The 19005-nt window shown below is 41.5% G+C and overlaps 1 protein-coding gene across 3 annotated transcripts; it reads left to right on the forward strand.

Moving 5' to 3' along the window:
- Nucleotides 1-1995: 1995 nt before the first annotated feature.
- Nucleotides 1996-18241, forward strand: nqo1 (NAD(P)H dehydrogenase, quinone 1). Of its 3 annotated transcripts, none has more exons than XM_086026634.1 (6): nucleotides 2014-2246; nucleotides 5160-5327; nucleotides 11543-11673; nucleotides 12779-12892; nucleotides 16222-16323; nucleotides 17757-18241. In XM_086026634.1, exons 1-6 carry the CDS (start codon nucleotides 2156-2158, stop codon nucleotides 18123-18125), a joined length of 975 nt encoding a protein of 324 aa, XP_085882760.1. In that variant the 5' UTR covers nucleotides 2014-2155; the 3' UTR covers nucleotides 18126-18241. The 3 variants fall into 3 exon arrangements, with proteins under 3 accessions (XP_085882762.1, XP_085882760.1, XP_085882759.1); XM_086026633.1 differs by lacking the exon at nucleotides 2014-2246 and adding an exon at nucleotides 2273-4323; XM_086026636.1 differs by lacking the exon at nucleotides 5160-5327 and having other exon boundaries at nucleotides 1996-2246.
- Nucleotides 18242-19005: the final 764 nt, after the last annotated feature.

The following is a 19005-nucleotide window of genomic DNA, read 5'->3' on the forward strand; positions in this document are numbered from 1 at the left end:
AGACCCCTGGGATAGGCTCCAGCAGGCCCACGTGAGGATAAGCGGTTCAGATCATGGATGGATTTATTCATTGTTTTAGTTGTTCACAGTGTTGGGCATACCGCCTACGTGACGGACCAGTCCGCCTATCCGCCCATGACGGACGCCCATTTTGTAGGCGATAAACGATAGACGGGAAATTTAAAGAAGTCAACGCAAACATATCCATCCATTATCTATACCGCTTATCCTCACAAGGGTCGCGGGCGTGCTGGAGCCTATCCCAGCAGTCTTCGGGCAGTAGGCGGGGGACACCCCGAATTGGTTGCCAGCCAATCGTAGGGCACACAAAGACAAACATCCGCACAAACAAACACAACTAGGGGCAATTTAGAGTGTCCAATCAACTTACCATGCATGTTTTTGGAATGTGGGAGGAAACTGGAGTACCCGGAGAAAACCCACGCAGGCACGGGGAGAACATGCAAACTCCACACAGGGAGGCCGGAGCCAGGATCGAACCGTTAGCCTGAACTGTTAGGCGGACGTGCTAACCAGTCCACCACCGTGACGCCCACCCAAACATATTTTACGACCAACCACAGCTCACTTGTTTTCTGAAGCTGAGCCATGATTGGTCGTTACCTGAGCCCTGAGCATCTGTGATGTCATTTTCAGTTGACAGAAGTAACAAAATGGCCGCCCCCTGAGATGACTAAAAACTGGTAGTTTTTGCCGCTTAAAGTCAACCCAAAGATATTTTTTTCAAGAATATGTTCCCAGCAGGCCCACTAGTTGAAACACGGCATTCTGATTAATTTTGAGTTTGCGGAATGTAAGTTAAGCAGCAAAATGTACTCATTTTTAGACATCTCTGGAGGCGGCCATTTTCTCTTCTGTCGACCGGAAATGACATCACAACTGCTCACAAAGACCAATCATGACTCAGATTCAGAAAACAGGTCAGCCGTGATTGGTCGTCGTGAGCAGTTGTGATGTCATTTCCGGTCGACAGAAGACAAAATGGCTAAAAACGAGTACATTTTGCTGTTCAACTTATATTCCACAAAGTCAAAATCAATAAGAATGCCAACTTGTAACTAGTGGGCCTGATGGAAACATATTCTTGAAAAAAATATCTTTGGGTTGACTTGCACTTTAACTCATATTCCACAATCCACAAACACAATATTAATCAGAATGCTGTGTTTCAACTAGTGGGCCTGCATATAACAGATTCTTGAAGAAAAATACAGTACGTTTGGGTTGGCTTCCACTTTAAAAAAAATAGTCGGACTAAGCATAGTCGGAAGCCCATTTCCGTGCCGCTGGGTGATATTTGAAAGTGAATATTTGAAAGACTCGCCATTGCATGGAAGACTCACTGCGGCCGTAAAATGCCCTGCTCTGGTTGTTCGTATGGTACCAAATAACACTCTGGTTGTATTAATCGATTTCAAAAAGCATAGTAAGAATGTTTTTTTGTGTATGTGTGTGTGTGTGTGTAAAATTTTAAATAGAATTGAAATACATACGGAATTTGTCTTTTTATTCAGTTTGTTGGTGTGGTACGGAACACATGAAATCCTCTCACATATAAAACATGGATCTTCAACGTGCTGATAAGGGAAAACACTTGATACAATAGAAAGCTGCAGTATGGCCAAACTAAAATCAAAGCAGTCTGTCTGTTCACACAGAAACTAGTCACTGGTGACATTATTGAATGGGACTTGACTGAATTACTTCAACTTTGGCAAGTGGACGCCCTCCTTCACTTTTAGTTCTAACAAAGTGAAATTAAGTCGGATTAAAGTGTTTTGGGCCACATGACTGTCGAATGTCTGATGGATAATCCCTTGAAATTGTCCCATACATTCTTTTCCAGGCCAAGTGAAACCAATCTTATTCACCTGCACCAGTGACTCCACAGCCTGACTAAATTGCATACACACGCACACGTTAACCTCCTTCCTTAGAAAAGAAAAAAAAAACTAAACCGGTCTTGCAGTGTGCCAGCACTTTTTTTTTTTTTCTTGCACTTGTGTCTGGGATAGTTTTGCTCCACCCACCTCATGTCCAATCTAACCATGTTTCTCACGCAAAGCGGGCTACAAGGGTGGATAAAAGCCTCAAGAAGCTGACCTACAGTGCAAACTGAACCAGCAGACACAACATGGAAGTGGCCCCCGATGAGGAGAATTTAGGGGATGAACAGCAACAAGCTACAAAAGACTCTCCGGTCTTTGAAACAGAAGAGGTTGCACGTAAGTCTACGTTACATTTGTTTGGAGCAAAGTCACTTCAATATGTGAACTCTGTCTTCTAAACCCTGAAGTCTAAAATATGTTAAATGGATCCTTTTAAAATGATGAAACTGATATTTACTGAAACACAATTTTTGGTTGACATTATGTGTTATGGAAAGACTTGACATTTAAACAGAATTACAGGGAGCGTCTATGTGGGTTGGTGACACAGCAGAAGCTTTATCAGTTCAAGTGACCCTTTTGTGCAGCTTTTGTGTTTGTTCATATTTGACAAGGAACACATTTTACTGCTGTTTTAACTTGTTTATATATAATAACACCGATCATTCTGGTTGTTTTGATTTAAAAAAAAAAAAAAATCATTAAAAATGTAACTTTAGTGCCCAGCGTGATATTCAGCTGCAGATCATGTGTTGCATCCACAAAGGAATGTTCTTGTTTCTCCAATCTGATGTCTGTGAGATAAAACAAAGCGTTAATGCTTTGGAAATGGGGCTTAGCCAACTTAGTTTTACTTGTATACAGAGGTGCCAAATCCAGGTCCAGAAAGTGAAAACCCTGTCACAGTTTGTCTTTAGCTACAGGTACTTCTACTCACTGGCAGGTAAATGAGCTCCTGCGGCTAATGCCAAACTGTGGCAGGGTTTTTACTTTCTGGACCTAGATTTGACATCTTTGCTTCTATAAACCTACAGTTCACCATAAGTACGTCTGCAAGTTTAGACCGCAACAGTTCAGATTCCAATATTTATTATTGTGATTGTTTTTTGCAGTAGCCTAGCAATGTGATGCATCATACAGAGAATTGTTCATTAAACTTCTCCATTTCACGTATTTTAGCCAAAATATTAAGAAAAGATCCTCTGTATGGTGCAGTTCTGCAAACAATAACCTCAATGAATTTATTATATTAAGACTGTACCTTCCCACCAGTGTCAAAATTTGTCAATCAAATATGACAATTGTACTGCGTGTAAAGAAAAAGGTGTGCAGTTCGCATCTAATCTTGTGGTAAGAGTTCCAAAGTGCAAAATATTTTACAAATTGTTCTATCCAAATGGAGGTCGATAAAAAAAAGTGTAGATTTCCATTTGATTTCAGTTAACCTCTCACAATAGGTGTGAGTGTGTGTGTCCTACAAATGGAAGGCAACCAGTCCAGGGCTGAAAGAGACTTTGAAAAATAATGTAACTAATTGTATTTTGTCCCCCTCAATATTGCGATTAAGATTTGATACGCAATTATGTTTTTCAGGGTCCTCTTCCCAATTTTTCTTTTTTTTTTTTTTAAAACAAACCAATACATTAATCATATTACAATAAATAAAATAAATAAATCAAATGTATTATACATAAATGTTTTGGTCTTCTAGGTTAGTCTTAAGCTAAGGTGAAGGCAAATTGCTAAGGATGGCCTAACAGCCAGAGAGTGGACCATCAATCAGATAAAAGTGTTTGAGGGCAGTGGCACAGGCTTTATTCCAACAAGTTAGTACAAGCAAACAAAAAGAACAGTAACTCAAAACTGGTACTACTCACTAAGAAATGGTGGTCGGCTGAGCCACGGTGGAAACACAAGTAACAGCAGGGTGTACCAAAGAGCTATTTACAAATGAAAAAAATAAAAAATAAATAAAACAGAAAATCACAGAAATACTTAAGTGTAATAAAAACGTTATGTACTTCTGATACACGGCTCAGGAGGTAAAACGGAACCACAAAAATCACAGTAGAACTAAACTACACAAACCTTAAGTTCCACTAGAACGACAAATCCAGTTGCTACAGAAAATGCAAGAATGGAAAGCAGCAAGTGAGCATGCGAAACATTACTTCTTTCTTCTTCAAATGGTGTTTAATAGCAGTTAGTAAGGGACTGATAGGTGCATTGCCGCCACCTACTGGTAAGGAGTGGGAATCAGGCATGTTGCTAACCCAATACCCCAGGAGAGAAAAATACATAGGATTCGATCCCGGCTCCGGCCTCCCTGTGCGGAGTTTGCATGTTCTCCCCGTGCCTGCGTGGGGTTTCTCCGGGTACTCCGGTTTCCTCCCACATTCCAAAAACATGCATGGTAAGTTGTTTGGACACTCTAAATTGCCCCTAGTTGTGATTGTGAGTGTGTGTGATTGTTTGTCTCTGTGTGCCCTGCGATTGGTTGGCAACCAATTCAGGGTGTCCCCCGCCCACTGCCCGAAGACAGTTGGGATAGGCTCCAGCACGCCCGCGACCCTTGTGAGGATAAGCGGTATGGATAATGGATGGATGGAAGTTCTGCAGCTTAGTGATTCCGACCACCACTTAACCAGGATAGGCTGAGGAGTGAGAGAACACACATTACCAACACAGGCAAAAACACAGGATATGACACGAATGAACCAGGGATCGTTATGGAAGACACTTTATTTATTTACTTCAATTAGCGTTGTTAACTTACTGAACATGTTGACTTCGCAGTCTTTTAAGCGTTCACTGCAACAACTCTAGGCAACTCTCAATTTTACCAAACAAGTGTTGCATAAACCTAAGTCACTTAGTCGTGAATCAGATTGTAACATTGCAGACAAATCCGTGACTTTATCACTTCAACTTTGAAGGAATAACGATATGTACACATTTCGACTGCACTTTTTAAGCACTAACTTATCTAGACACTATTTGAATAAAACTTACAAGCCTATTGACAAACCCAAATGAAGAAAAGTTGTTGGTTTTTAATTGCAAAATTGAATTCTACTACATTGTGATGTTAATTTGAATTTGATTTATTTTTCAGCCCTCATTCAGGGTGAAGTCTTTAGTCAGCTGGCCTAGACTCCTGCTCGCCTTGACTCTGAACGGGAAAAGCACTATTCAAGTTGGATAGTTGGGAGGATGTTTGCTATTAAACCCTGCTTGTGTGTGCCACAGCTCAAAAAACGGTACTGATCGTGTACGCTCACCAGAGCGTGGGCTCATTCAACGAAGCAGTCCGGAATGAGGCTACTAGGGAACTATCAAAGCAAGGCTACCGGGTCATCGTGTCAGACCTTTATGCTATGAACTTCAAAGCCACCGCCACAAAGAGTGACATCATTGGTGAGCTGTCTTTTTAATGCACACAATTTACATCCCTCACATGCTGTATTGTTTATCATTTTACTGTACTGTTTTATGCCACACAAAAAAGCCGATCGGGCAGCATGGACGACTGGTTAGCACGCCCGCCTCACAGTGCAGAGGTCGTTTGAGTTTGCATGTTCTCCCCGTGCCTGTGTGGGTTTCCTCCGGGTACTCCAGTTTCCTCCCACATTCCAAAAATGTGCTTGGTAGGTTAATTGGACACTCTAAATTGCCCCTAGGTGTGACTGTAAGTGTGAATGTTTGTTTGTCTCTGTGTGCCCTCCAATTGACTGGCAACCAGTTCAGGGTGTATGCCGCCTGCTGCCCGAAGACAGCTGGGATAGGCTCCAGCATGCCCGCAAACCCTTGTGAGGAAAAGCGGATTGGATAATGGATGGATGGATGTGGATGGATGGAAAAAAGCAGATCACCCTTGCAACATGTGATATAAGAATGATGGGGCGTAGAAATGGTGCTGTGACATTGAGTTGACGTTGTGGGGGTGATCACAAATTAGAATACAGACTAACATCTGTCCAACAACTATTTATGGTTTATTTTCATCTGCAGCAAGATTTATTTATTTATTTATTTTTATTTTCCATCCATCCATTATCAATACCGCTTCTCCTCACAAGGGTCGCGGGGCGTGCTGGAGCCTATCCCAGCTGTCTTCGGGCAGTAGGCGGGGGACACCCTGAATTGGTTGCCAGCCAATCGCAGGGCACACAGAGACAAATATCCGCACTCACAATCACACCTAGAGGCAATTTAGAGAGTCCAATCAACTTACCATGCATGTTTTTGGAATGTGGGAGGAAACCGGAGTACCCGGAGAAAACCCACGCAGGCACGGGGAGAACATGCAAAGTCCACACAGGGAGGCCGGAGCCGGGATCGAACCCACGACCTCTGAACTGTGAGGCTGACGTGCTAACCAGTCGACCACCGTGCCGCCCTATTTTTATTTTCATTTTATTTAAAAAAAAAAAAAAAAAAAAAAACAGCACCTCTCCACGTGCAGAATCAATAACACAATTCTATATAGGGCAGCCACGGTGCCCCCACACAGTCCAACAAAACTGTAACACTCCGGAAACATACAAACATACGCAGAATGTACATCATAATAATACTGCTCTGCTCCAGTCTGGTGAGGGGAGCGGCCATCAACGTCCCCAACACGAAAGAAATAGGTCAGTCAGGGACATCAGTAAAATTCAAGCTCCTAGCATAAGAGAGAAAGCGTGACCATCTTCCCGTAAAATTTGTTCGCAGATCCCCTTAGTATACATCGAATTTTCTCCAGATGTATACAATTCAGGGCGGATTTGATTCACAGTACATGTGATGGGGGGGGACTGGTGACTTCCACCGATTTAAAATCAGACGCCTTGCTAACAGGGTAATAAAGTCAATCACGTCCTGATTAACGTTAGCCCAATCAAAGCATCTGGTTAGACCAAAGAGCTACAAACCTCCGAAATTGTATTAAACAGCTCCACCCAAAACTTACTTACAGTCAGGCAAGCCCAGAACATATGAGTATGATCGGCTGGGAATCCATTACAACGCCCACAATTAGAACTGACATCCTGATATATCTTGGACAGCCTATCTTTCGTCCAATGTGCCCTGTGAATGATCTTACACTGATTGAGACTATGTCTCGCACAGAGAAAAGACGAGTGCACTCTCCCAAATGCTGCCTCCCATAGCTCATCTGATATAATCTGACCCAATTCCTGCTCCCACAGGGCTTTTAATATTGGTCAATGAGATATTTTTCAAGTTATTGATCTGTCGATATATTGATGACAAACTACCTCTTAAAGAGGGGAGAGGAGTAACAAATGTGTCTATTGCCATCTCATCCGGAAGGGTTGGAAAACAGGTACCGATACTCATGTTGTGAACATAGGTGCAGATCTGCAGGAACCTAAAGAAATGATTACGAGGTATATCAAATTTAGTCACAAGTTGTTCAAAAGTTGCAAACCTGTTACTTATGTATAGATCTCAAAGCCTACCAATACCTCTGTTGGACCAAAGAACAAAAGCATTATCTACCATAGATGACGTCGGAACTGATTCCAAATCTTGAGCGTCACCTCAACACAAATATTCCGTGTAAAAGATGTAAATGGGTTTGTAACAGAAGAGTGGGCCAAGGAAGACAGTGATGCAGGTTTAGCTGAAGCTACTTCCACCGTAATCGGTCGTTCTAATTTGTCAACAAGATCAGTATCAACCAATGGAACAGTGAGCGAATGAAAAAAATTGTCCAATTCAGAGATATCTGCGACCATTTCCGACGTGTACAGTGACTGGTAAAAGTTTTTAAATTCCTGATTGATCACAAGTGGATCAAGTGAAGTTCCAGAGGTTATACGAATTTCAGGAATTTGGCTTGACACTACTTGACTACGGAGCTTGTGGGCTAGCAATTTATTCTCAGAACTGCTGGGTACATGAGGCCAAATTTCACTCCCGGGCAGGACCGTAGTCATTTGTTCACGGCGCCAAAGCTAGCCCGCTTCTTAGCCACCGCCGTAGTGTAATCAGGAAAGATCGAGATCCTCCTTCCCTTATAGATGATTGGCGACACCTCAGAGGATTTCTTCAATATTTCATTGCGAACATGGAAGTGGACACGAATTACAAACGGACGAGGTGGTTCTCCATTCCGGAGTTTAGTACGGAGAGTACGATGTGCGCGATCCAGCAGCGGCCTCTCTGCAGGGCCGAGAAGCTCCTGCAGCAGCCGCGCCATGAAGTTGGCTGTGTGCCCTCCGATGCCTCCGGCACACCAATGAGGCGAATATTGTATCTCCGCATCCTACTCTCCATGTCCTCACATTTATCACAAATCATCCTGGTTTGCAGTCAGCTAACGCTAGCCTCCAGCTTCGTGATCCGGTCATCATTGTCCGTAGCTCCAGTTTAGCTAGCGTCGCTCCATATTCCTCAATTTTCTTTTGCATGCCCTCAGCCGCCTTCATAAGTTTGTCTTTTTTCGACCTAATGTTGGTAACCAAAAAGTCAATTTTGTCTAAGATGTCGGACTTGAGAGAACCAATAGTGGAATGCAAAAGTCCTACAGTCAGCAGTTCGGCAACGTCCGGGCCAGCGGGGTCTGACGTCATATTTAGGGGCCCAGGCCTGCCGTGGCCTGTTTTAGTTGACTCCGTTTTAGGATGTGTAGACGTCATAGTTCGCCAAGGGTTTTAGTGGTTGTTCAGTAAGACGTTAGGATTCTTCAGACATCAGTTAAGCGAAAATGAACATAGTTTAACAAGTTTAAATGTATGAATATATGGTCACTAGCTCAGAAGCAGCGAGACACGCGTCCTACTGCTTCCCCATCCAGGCCACGCCCGCCCTCTGCAGCAAGATTTAAATATGACCCTCCGGTCTCAAAGACTACGTTTTTACAGTTTGAGATGCTGCTACCCTGTTTCATTTCCACCCAGATTGCACATACAATGGCTTGAAAATGTATTCATACCCTCTTGAACTTTTTCACATTTTTCCACCTTATAACCAAAGTTTTCCATGTTCTTAATCGCACGCAGGTGCCACACTCCTGACACGCGGCCGAGTAAGGAAAAAAGAAAACTCTTGTGTACCTTGCGGTCCCACAGACGCAATGACATGTGCCCCATATTGTCTTGATTTCACCGCTCACCACGCTGTGCGTGTGTGTCAATTGTTTTTGTTTGATATTTTTTCTTTGTTTGGCGGAGTGTCTGCTCGTGCGGCACCTGCGTTCAATGTGAAAATTACGTTCTTGACAGCGAATGGCTGTCGCAGACGAGGGATGGACCGGGACCATGTGGTCGATTAAATATGCAGGACCTAACGCGGTGGTGGTTAGACGATGCCCAGCTCTGCCGACCAATTTACGGCCACAGCTCTGATCGGTAGCCTCTACAATGGAGGAATCAAACAAGGTTCACAATGTCCCCCGCCTCCCCCAGGACATGGGCAAAGTGTTGCCGGACATGAGAGTTTAAACTCCTTCTGACAGGGGATTCTGCCAGTCTTTCCCAACAAACCCTCACAATATGTTTGGGTCTGCCGAGTCGGACCGGCATCTTCCCCTAGCATCGGAGCCAAAACACCACCAGGTGGTGATCTGTTGACAGCTCCGCCCCTCTCTTCACCTGAATGTCTAAAACATGCAGCCACAAATCTGATGACGCGACTACAAAGTCAATCATCGAATTTAGCCTACGGTGTCCTGGTGCCAAGTGCACATATGGTCACTCTTATGTTTGAACATTATGGACAATCCGTGATGAGCACAGAAGTCCAGTAACAGAATAACACTCGGGTTCAGATTGGGTGGGGGCGTTCCTCCCAATCAGGCCAAATCCCTGCCAGAGAGGCGAAATTCCATGTCCCTAGAGCTACTTTGGGACCGCCACTATGCAACCGGCCCCTTAGGCCACTCCTACAGGTGGTGAGCCCATGGGAAGGGGGACCCACGTTGTCCTTTCGGGCTGAGCCCAGCCCCATGGGTGCAGACACGGCCACCAGACGCTCGCCTTTGAGCCCCACCTCCAGGCTTTGGCCAATTCTTTTTTGCAAAAAGTTCAGGCTCAGTCAGATTCGATGGAGAGCGTCTGTAAACAACAATTTTCAAGTCTTACCACAAATGCTTTAAGGGATTTCGGTCTGGACGTTGACTGGACCATTCTAACAGAATATTCTTTGATCTAAACTATTCGAATGCAGAGATGGCGCTACATCAGGGTTTGGGGCGGTGCTATAGCCCCATCAGAAATCTGTGTAGCCCCAGTTAAGACCCTACCCTGGGTGGCCAAACTCTTCTTCCGAGCTTGCTTACAATCATCAGGTGCGTTGCAGCAAGGAGAGCTGGAAAACAGGCGTGAAAGCGGCCCTTGAGGACCGGAGCTGGACACCCCTGCCCTGCAACATTTTTAATTGAAATTCAAAAATACATTTATAAATTATTTTTTTAGCCCCACCCATCTATGTATTGGTCAAGCCCCCCCTTTTGCCCAGGGAGAGAAAAAAATCCTGGAGCCATGTTGTTGAGTCTATGTTTAGCGTCACTGTCTTGCTGGAAGATTAATCTCCTTCTCGCTCGCAATTCTTTTGGAGCATCGAACAGGTTTTCCTCCAGGATTACCCTGAATTTAGCTCCATCCATCTTCCCATCAACTCTGACCAGCTTCACCTTGCTGAAGAAAAGCAACTGCATAACATCATTTTGCCACAACCACGTTTCACAGTGAGGATGCTGTGCTCAGAGGTGTTAAAGCAGTGTTAGCTTTCCGCCACACAATACTTTGCATTTAGGTCCAAAAATATAATTTCCGTCCTATCAGAGAAAAGCCTCTTCTTCCACTTATTTACGGTGTCCCCTACATGGCAAAAAAGACTTTTATGCCTTTCTTTCAACAATGGCTTTCTTCTTGCCACTCTTTCATGAAAGGCCAGATTTGTGGAGTGCGTGACTTCTAGTTGTCCTGTGGACAGATTGTGCCAACTGAGCTGTGGATTTCTGCAGCTCCTCCAGAGTGACCATAGGCCTCTTGGCTGCTTCTCTGATCAGTGCTATCCTCCCTCTCTCTGTTGAAAAGGTAGATGGCCATGTCCTTGTAGGTTTGCATTTGTGCCATACTTTTTCCATTTTTTGATAATGGCTTGAACAGTGCACCTTGAAACTTCTCCACAACTTTATCTCTGACCTGTCTGATGGGTTCCGTGGTGTTTGTGATGCTGTTGTTCACTGGTGTCCTCTTAACAAAAGCAGTGGTGCCTTCAAAGAACAAGTGTATTTATTTATGCAGAGAGTAAATTACACACAGGGGACTCAATTGATTGCACTGGATTGTATTTTGTGGTATCAGAGTACTGGCAGATGAATACAAATGCACAACACACGTTTCAGATTAAAATTCTACAAAATTTTGGGAAAGTGTCTATCATTTTTTGTTGCGCTTCACAATTGTGTGCTACTTTGTGTAGAACTAGGTATATATCACATGAAATCTCATTAAAATATGTTTAAGTTTGAGAGTAAGTAAGTAAGTAAGTTAACAAAATGTTTAAAGGGTATGAGTACTTTTTCAAAACACTATAGAAACATTCAAATACAGTAATTTCAGCTATTGGAAATGAAACCTGTGGCTTTATTTATCAATGCTGGTATTGTCCAGGTGATTTAAAGAACTCAGAGCTTTTCCAGTATGGAGAGGAGACGATGCACGCCTGGAGAGAGGGTCGCCTGAGTGACGACATTGTGGCCGAACAGCACAAAGTAAAAGAGGCTGATCTCATCATCTTCCAGGTCAGGGGTCACTTGTGATGGGGAAATGACTCAAACAAACTAGGTTAAAGGTTAATAAGAAATACTATGGTCAAGGAAGAACTGTGTTTATTTTTTTCCAGTCAGACTAAGTATGATTCTGTTTCTCTTTGCAGATTCACTAATAAATATTTAAGTTTTTTTCAGAAGATGATAAATGCTAATAAAATCTCAAGCGCTTGGTTTTCAAAGTTAGTCTGTCTGAAAAATATGACCCATGTAACATAAACGTGGACCGTGGGCCTTCAGTCAACATATCACCAGGGGCGGAGCCTGAGTGTGCACAGGCCCACCCAGATTGACACACTGCCCACCCAGTGAGATTCATGAAATATATTTTTTTGAATTTTTAGTAAATTATTATTAACCTCCTAAGGCTCAAGCTGTTTTTTGTTTTTTTTTACATGCATTTTTTATTTTTCATTTTGCGCTTTGGGCTTATTGCAACCTAATTAGAAGAAAAACTAAGCATCACCTTTTAGTATTTTGTATACTGTATTTTCACTGTAGTATGTAATACTCTTCTGAGACCACAAGATGGCCGTTTAAGTGCCCACATATGTGTCCAAACACTCACAGTTCCACAGTGCACACACTTGTGGACACAAGAGCTAGAAAGTGCTGTCCACGTATGTGGCCACTAATGGCATAGTTGTGGTTGTCTAAGGAAGGTCTGAACTTCATATTATTCAGTTTGTCATTTTATTTGAATATACGATGTGCTCAGGACAATTGTGCTCAGTGAGAGAAATATTCAGGCCCACCCTGATTTTTCCAGGCCCACCCATTAGCCACGTTCTGTCTCCGCCCCTGCATATAACAGAAATTGTTGGTATATCTGAAAAATCCTAAATTATTTAGAAAAAAATGAATTTATTAGAAGCTAAAGAAAACACCTTAACCAGGCGTGCCAATAATTATGGAAAGTGGTGTAAGTGTGCTATATTCTATTAATCTTGGGGTATTTTGACAAAAGTATGTCACGCCTGGGAACTGTTTTAAATTGTGAAAAGAAAAGTGTCTTGTTTGAACAATAAGGTAAGGAAACTTATTCAATTCAAATAAATATTGTGATGTCTCTCTGCAGTTTCCGTTGTACTGGTTCAGTGTTCCTGCCATCATGAAGGGTTGGATGGACCGAGTGCTGACTCAGGGCTTTGCTTTCTCCCTGGAAAAGATGTACAACAACGGTATTTTCAAGGTCTGTTTCAGAGCTACTACAGTACTGTACATAGAATTGTGATGACATTCAAATGAATTCGTTGTTGTACATCTCTAATGGATAATGCATGAATAGTATTATACATCTGTGTGTCCTGCGATTGGCTGGCACCCAATTCAGGGTGTTCCCCGCCTACTGCCCAAAGACTGCTGGGATAGGCTCCAGCACTCCCCGCACCCCTTGTGAGGATAAGCGGTATAGATAATGGATGGATAATATTGTACAATACATACTCTATATACATCCATCCTTTCTGTGTACTGCTTATCCACATAAGGGTCATGTGCTGGAGTCTATCTCAGATGACTTTGGGACTTTGAGATGTAAGGTGCACCCTGGATTGGTTGCCAGCTAATTGCAAGGCACATATATCAAATCAAATCAAATTTTTTTTATATAGCACTTTTCACACACAAGATGCAACTCAAAGTGCTGTACATTAAAAACATCAAAATACAGCATAAAAAGAGAACCCACTCCCACCGTCCCTTCCTCCCTCGCAGTATACACAAAGACAGACATCCACAAGCACACCTGCACTCACTCACTCACACACACATACACAAACGCACACACTAAGAACAATTACCGTATTGGCCCGAATATAAGACGGCCCTGATTATAAGACGACCCCCTCTTTTTCAAGACTCAAGTTTGAAAAAAGTTTTTTTGAACACCAAATTAATTTTTATACAGAAAATAATTACAGTACATCTGAAACAAATGATTATAACAATATATTTGAGAGAAAAGGCATGTTATTTTGCTTCATTCAAATCTTAATATCTCAACATTAAATATGTAAACTAAAGTGCAATCACATTCGTAAATGAATGGCTTCTGATTTTTGATTGTAAATAAACCAATCTATTGTGATCAAACAACAAAATTGCAATAACTGCATTAACCATCAAAGTGAAGTCTAACCGTAACTGTAGTATTGAAACAAATCTGAATAAGGAAAAACATTGCAATAAAATAATGCAAACTGGTTTAACTTGAGAATAGCTGAAATCTATCATGACAGAACATTACTCCTCACAAACAATTATCTGCCTCGCTGTGCTCAGTGTCGCTGTCCTTAATCCCATCCTCTGGCTCCTCCCATAGCACGTCATCCTCACGTGACAGGGGTTGCTTTGGCCTGCGGCGTCAAGTCCAGCATTCGCTTCAATGATATCTGGCGCCATCAAGCGTCGTGAATGGGTATAATGTCTAGACCCCGAATATAAGACTACCCCCACTTTTTCAGTCTTATTTCAATGCAAAAAACACCATCTTATATTCGGGCCAATACGGTATTTAAAGGCCAAACTAAAAAGGTATGTCTTGAGCTTCCCCTTAAAAATATCAACAGTCTCTGCAGACCTGACGTCCTCAGGCAGGCTATTGCAAAGTTGAGGACCAAAATGGCTGAATGCAGCTTCGCCATGCGTTTTAGTCCTCACCCAAGAATAATTAAAAGGCCGGCGCCAGAGGACCTCAGGATCCGCGAGGGTTGGTATGGTACAAGTAAGTCAGATAAACAAGATGGCCCAAGACCATTAAGACATTTATAAACTAATAAAAGTACCTTAAAATCGATCCTAAAACACACGGGGAGCCAATGCAGCGATTTTAAAACTGGTGTAATGTGCTCCCGCCCTCTGGTTCTCGTCAGTACCCGAGCGGCTGAGTTCTGCAGTAGTTGAAGGGAAGAAATACTCTTTTTGGGGAGACCAGAGAGCAGGGCGTTGTAATAATCTAAACGACATGATATAAACGCATGCATGAGCACCTCTATGTTAACCTGAGAGAGAAACGGGCGGACTCTGGCAATATTCTTCAGATGATAAAAAACGATCTTGGTTAAATTTTTGATATGAGGAATAAAACTGAGCTCAGAGTCAAAAATAACGCCCAGGCTCTTTAGACATTGTGAGGGTTTAAAATCTAGTCATTTTGGTAAAGGTTTTTCTCCCTGGCCTTCAGGGCTGATAACTAAAACCTTGGTTTTGTCCTGATTGAGCTGTAGGAAATTCTCTGCCATCCATGACTTAATATCTTAAATACAATTTAAAAGGGTATCAATAGGTCCTGTGTCATCACGAGATACGCTAATGTACAGCTGTGTGTCATCAGCGTAACTGTGAAAGCTGATGCCGTGTCTTCTGATGACATCCCCAAAGGGTAGCATATAAAGATTAAAAAGTATTGGACCTAAAATTGAACCTTGGGGAACCCCACATTTAATTTCATGGGTTTTGGAGGAACAAGTATCCATGCTTACGAAGAAACTTCTGTCCGTGAGAGTAAAACCATTTAAAAGCAGTACCGGAGATGCCCACAAGGTTTTTAAGACTGTTTAATAAAATTTGGTGATCTACTGTATCAAAAGCGGCGCTTAGGTCCAGTAGCACCAAGACTGAGTTTTTTCACGTCCGCGGTATACATAATATAATTTAAAATTCTTAAAAGGGCTGTCTCTGTACTGTGGTTCATCCTAAAACCAGATTGATATTTCTCTAAAATTTTGTTTGTATTTAAAAAATAATTCAACTGGAGAAAGACCAGTTTTTCTAAAATCTTACTTAAAAATGGTATGTTCGATACTGGTCTGTAATTGTTAAAAAGGCTTGGGTCCAGATTGCTCTTCTTGAGAAAGGGCTTCACCACTGCCGTTTTAAAGGCGGCGGGGAAGACACCTGTCTGAAGAGAGCAATCGGCTATATTTAAAATCTGTTCCTCAAAAAATCCATAAAATGTCTTTAAAAGAGATGTGGGAATTGGATCTAGAAGGCAGGTTGTTGGATTTACTTGGGAGAAAACTCGACCAAGTGTCCTTGCATCATCATGTTTGTCATATAGACAAACGACCATTACAGTCACATTCACACCTATGGACAACTTAGTCTTTAATTAACCTACCATGCATGTTTTGGGAATGTGAGAGGAAACCTGAACAGTGAGACGAATGTGGTAACCAGTCGGTCACCGTGCCACCTGAATAAATACAATGTAAACTGCAAAGCAAACATTATCTGAAATACAGTACACTGGATATTTTTGGGGATATTTCTTTATTATCATTATTATTATTATTATCATTATTATTACAAACCAGTATCTCTGCTCAACTTTATGTTAATAGTCCACTACAATCACATTTTGTAGCCTCTAAATTGATATATCAGCAGATCAGAATACTCCACTTGTCCACTCTTAAAATGAAGATAAATTATAAACTCAACTATTTATGTGAGTGTCGGACCAATCAGGTTCTTGCCATCAGCACAACTGCTCATATATGTGATTTGATTTTTCCCAAGGACAAGAAAGCGATGTTATCCTTTACAACTGCGGCTACAGAATCAATGTTTCGCCCCGATGGCATCAATGGAGACATTAACGTCGCACTGTGGCCTCTACAGGTGAGGATGATTTGCTGTTAGACCGACTCACACATCAAAAAGCAAATATGTTCTTTACAGGCCATTTAGCGAATTGATTACCAACCAGAGTACCGTGGTATCACGTTGTTTAGTGAAACATTCTTCGGGGTGCCGCAGGAAATGATTGTTTTACTTAATTTAATGTTTAAAAAAAAACACTTAAAATGGGTACTGTGTTTTCCGGACTATAAGTCGCAGGTTTTTTTCATAGTTTGGCCGGGGGTGCGACTTATACTCTGGAGCGACTTATGTGTGAAATTATTAACACATTATATTGTATCTCTTTCCTTTTCAACGTCATCAAACAAAACACCAAACAACCACAGGAGGGAGTTCTAAGGCTGCATTTAAACCTGCATTACATATTGACTTTACAACGAGCAGATTAACATGTATAGTGTTATCATTTCATATCTTACTGTAACCCACCTAAAGAAACATGAAGATAAATCCTAAAAGCTATTAAAATGCATGAATAATTTAAACGGTTAAAAACTAACATTTTGATAAATAAGTAATTAAAATAGTATGATAAAGACAATTCGACTGTCTATCAATATACATCTATACAAAATAGTGTACTGTTGCTTTAAGACACTGGCTGGGGTCTTGCATCAGCCACACGTACGGAGCTGAGAGTGGGGGAGAGAACAAAGACATAATTATGACGGAATACATAAATACTTTTGGAGACTTGGAAACATTCTACACGGTCGTGGATAAATACAAGACTTATTTAATCGATCTACAACCGTTTTGGTGAGTTTAAAGTTATCTTACCGTAACTTTCTTGTATGCTACATGTGTGAATGTTAGCTAAATGTTACCATCGAAGCTCGGTGGAAATTATGTGTACTAAGAGCACAATTAATTTCCTCCAAAAATGCAACTTATACTCCAGTGTGACTTATGTTTTTTTCTCCTTTATTATGCATTTTATGGCTGGTGCGACTTGTACTCCGAAGCAATTTATAGTCCGGAAAATATGGTACATTGTCTCAATAAAGGTTAGGAAATACAGACGCATGTCAAACAGAAAAATCTGCTAAATATTTTTAGGGACATTATAACCTGGGCAGGAGTTTGCATATTCTCCCCGTGCCTGCGTGGGTTTTCTCCGGGTACTCCGGTTTCCCCTGACATTCCAAAAACATGCATGGTAAGTTGATTGGACACTCTAAATTGCCCCTAGGTGTGATTGTGAGTGCAGATGTTTGCTTGTCTCTGTGTGCCCTGCAATTGGCTGGCAACCAATTCAGGGTGTCCCCCGCCTACTGCCCGAAGAGAGCTGGGATAGGCTCCAGCACGCCCGTGACCCTCGTGAGGATAAGCGGTGTAGATGATGGATGGATGGATAACCTGGGCATCCACTGTTTCTCCTTCACTTCACATTTGTGTTTTTTTTTTTGCAGAATGGCACTCTACACTTCTGTGGATTTCAAGTTCTTGCTCCTCAGATTTTCTGGAGTCCAGCTCACTGCCATGCTGTAACTAGAACTGCAATGCTAAAAGAGTGGCGTGTACGTCTCAAAGGACTGCTGGCTGAAAAGTGTTTGACTTTTGCCCCTTGTGAATGGTTTGACCTCAGCTTTGAAAAGGGCTTCTTGCTCCAGAAAAAGGTGAAGGAGGAGCAGAAGTCCAATGCCTATGGGCTCACCACAGGGCACCATCTTGGCAAACTACTTCCCCTTGACAACCAGACCAAAGTACAGCTCACAGATGAAGAGCTTGTCAGTACCTGCCTTCACACACAGGTGGCTGTAACTACAAACAAAATGTGAATGCAAGAAAGTATCAGAATCACCCTAATCAATTTACTGAACTGTTATTGTACCATACTATTTGATTTTGAATGTATGTAATTTCAATAAACATAATACATTAAGTTATCACCATATTTAGATTTTTTATCTTCAACTGTATGTGTCTGTGTCATATGTCTGTGATATGTTTCATGTATATTTATTATATTTTTTATATTTTTTCAATAACATAGATTTTACATTTTATTTTTCTTAATTGTACTTTTAGTTGTTTGTAGTTAGGGCACCCTCAGTAGGCCATTTAGAACAAGGAAACCACATAAATGTATAAATTGCTAGCGGAGTAACGATATGCTAAAAATCCTGTTTCAGTACATATCTTGGTTTTTAGTTTGCAATCTGATTCATATAGGGTATAATAAGAAAACAAAATGTAAATAAATTATATATCCATCCATTATCTATACCGCTTATCCTCACAAGGGTCGCGGGGCGTGCTGGAGCCTATCCCAGCTGTCTTCGGGCAGTAGGCGGGATATATATATATATATATATATATATATATATATATATATATATATATATATATATATATATATATATATATATATATATAAACAGGAACATGTTTAATGACCTAATTTATGATGGATCATCAGTTTATTTATTTATTTTTTTCCAATTATTGTTTGTCTTCTTTTTAGGAAATGAGGGATGGCAGACAAGTGCAACAGTAACAGTTTGAACGGTCCAATTAATATGCCATAAAAACTGAAAAATGTTATTGTTTAAATGCTGCCTGAAGTTGCTTTTGTAATGCTCTAGTTAAAAAGATGAAAAAACATTAAACAATGATTTAGCCATTAGGTCCGCTAGCCAGATGCTGATCTGCACTGTA

Source organism: Filicampus tigris, chromosome 3 (assembly GCF_054856515.1).
Source record: "Filicampus tigris isolate MCC_2025a chromosome 3, RoL_Ftig_1.0, whole genome shotgun sequence".
Taxonomy (NCBI): Eukaryota; Metazoa; Chordata; class Actinopteri; order Syngnathiformes; family Syngnathidae; genus Filicampus; species Filicampus tigris.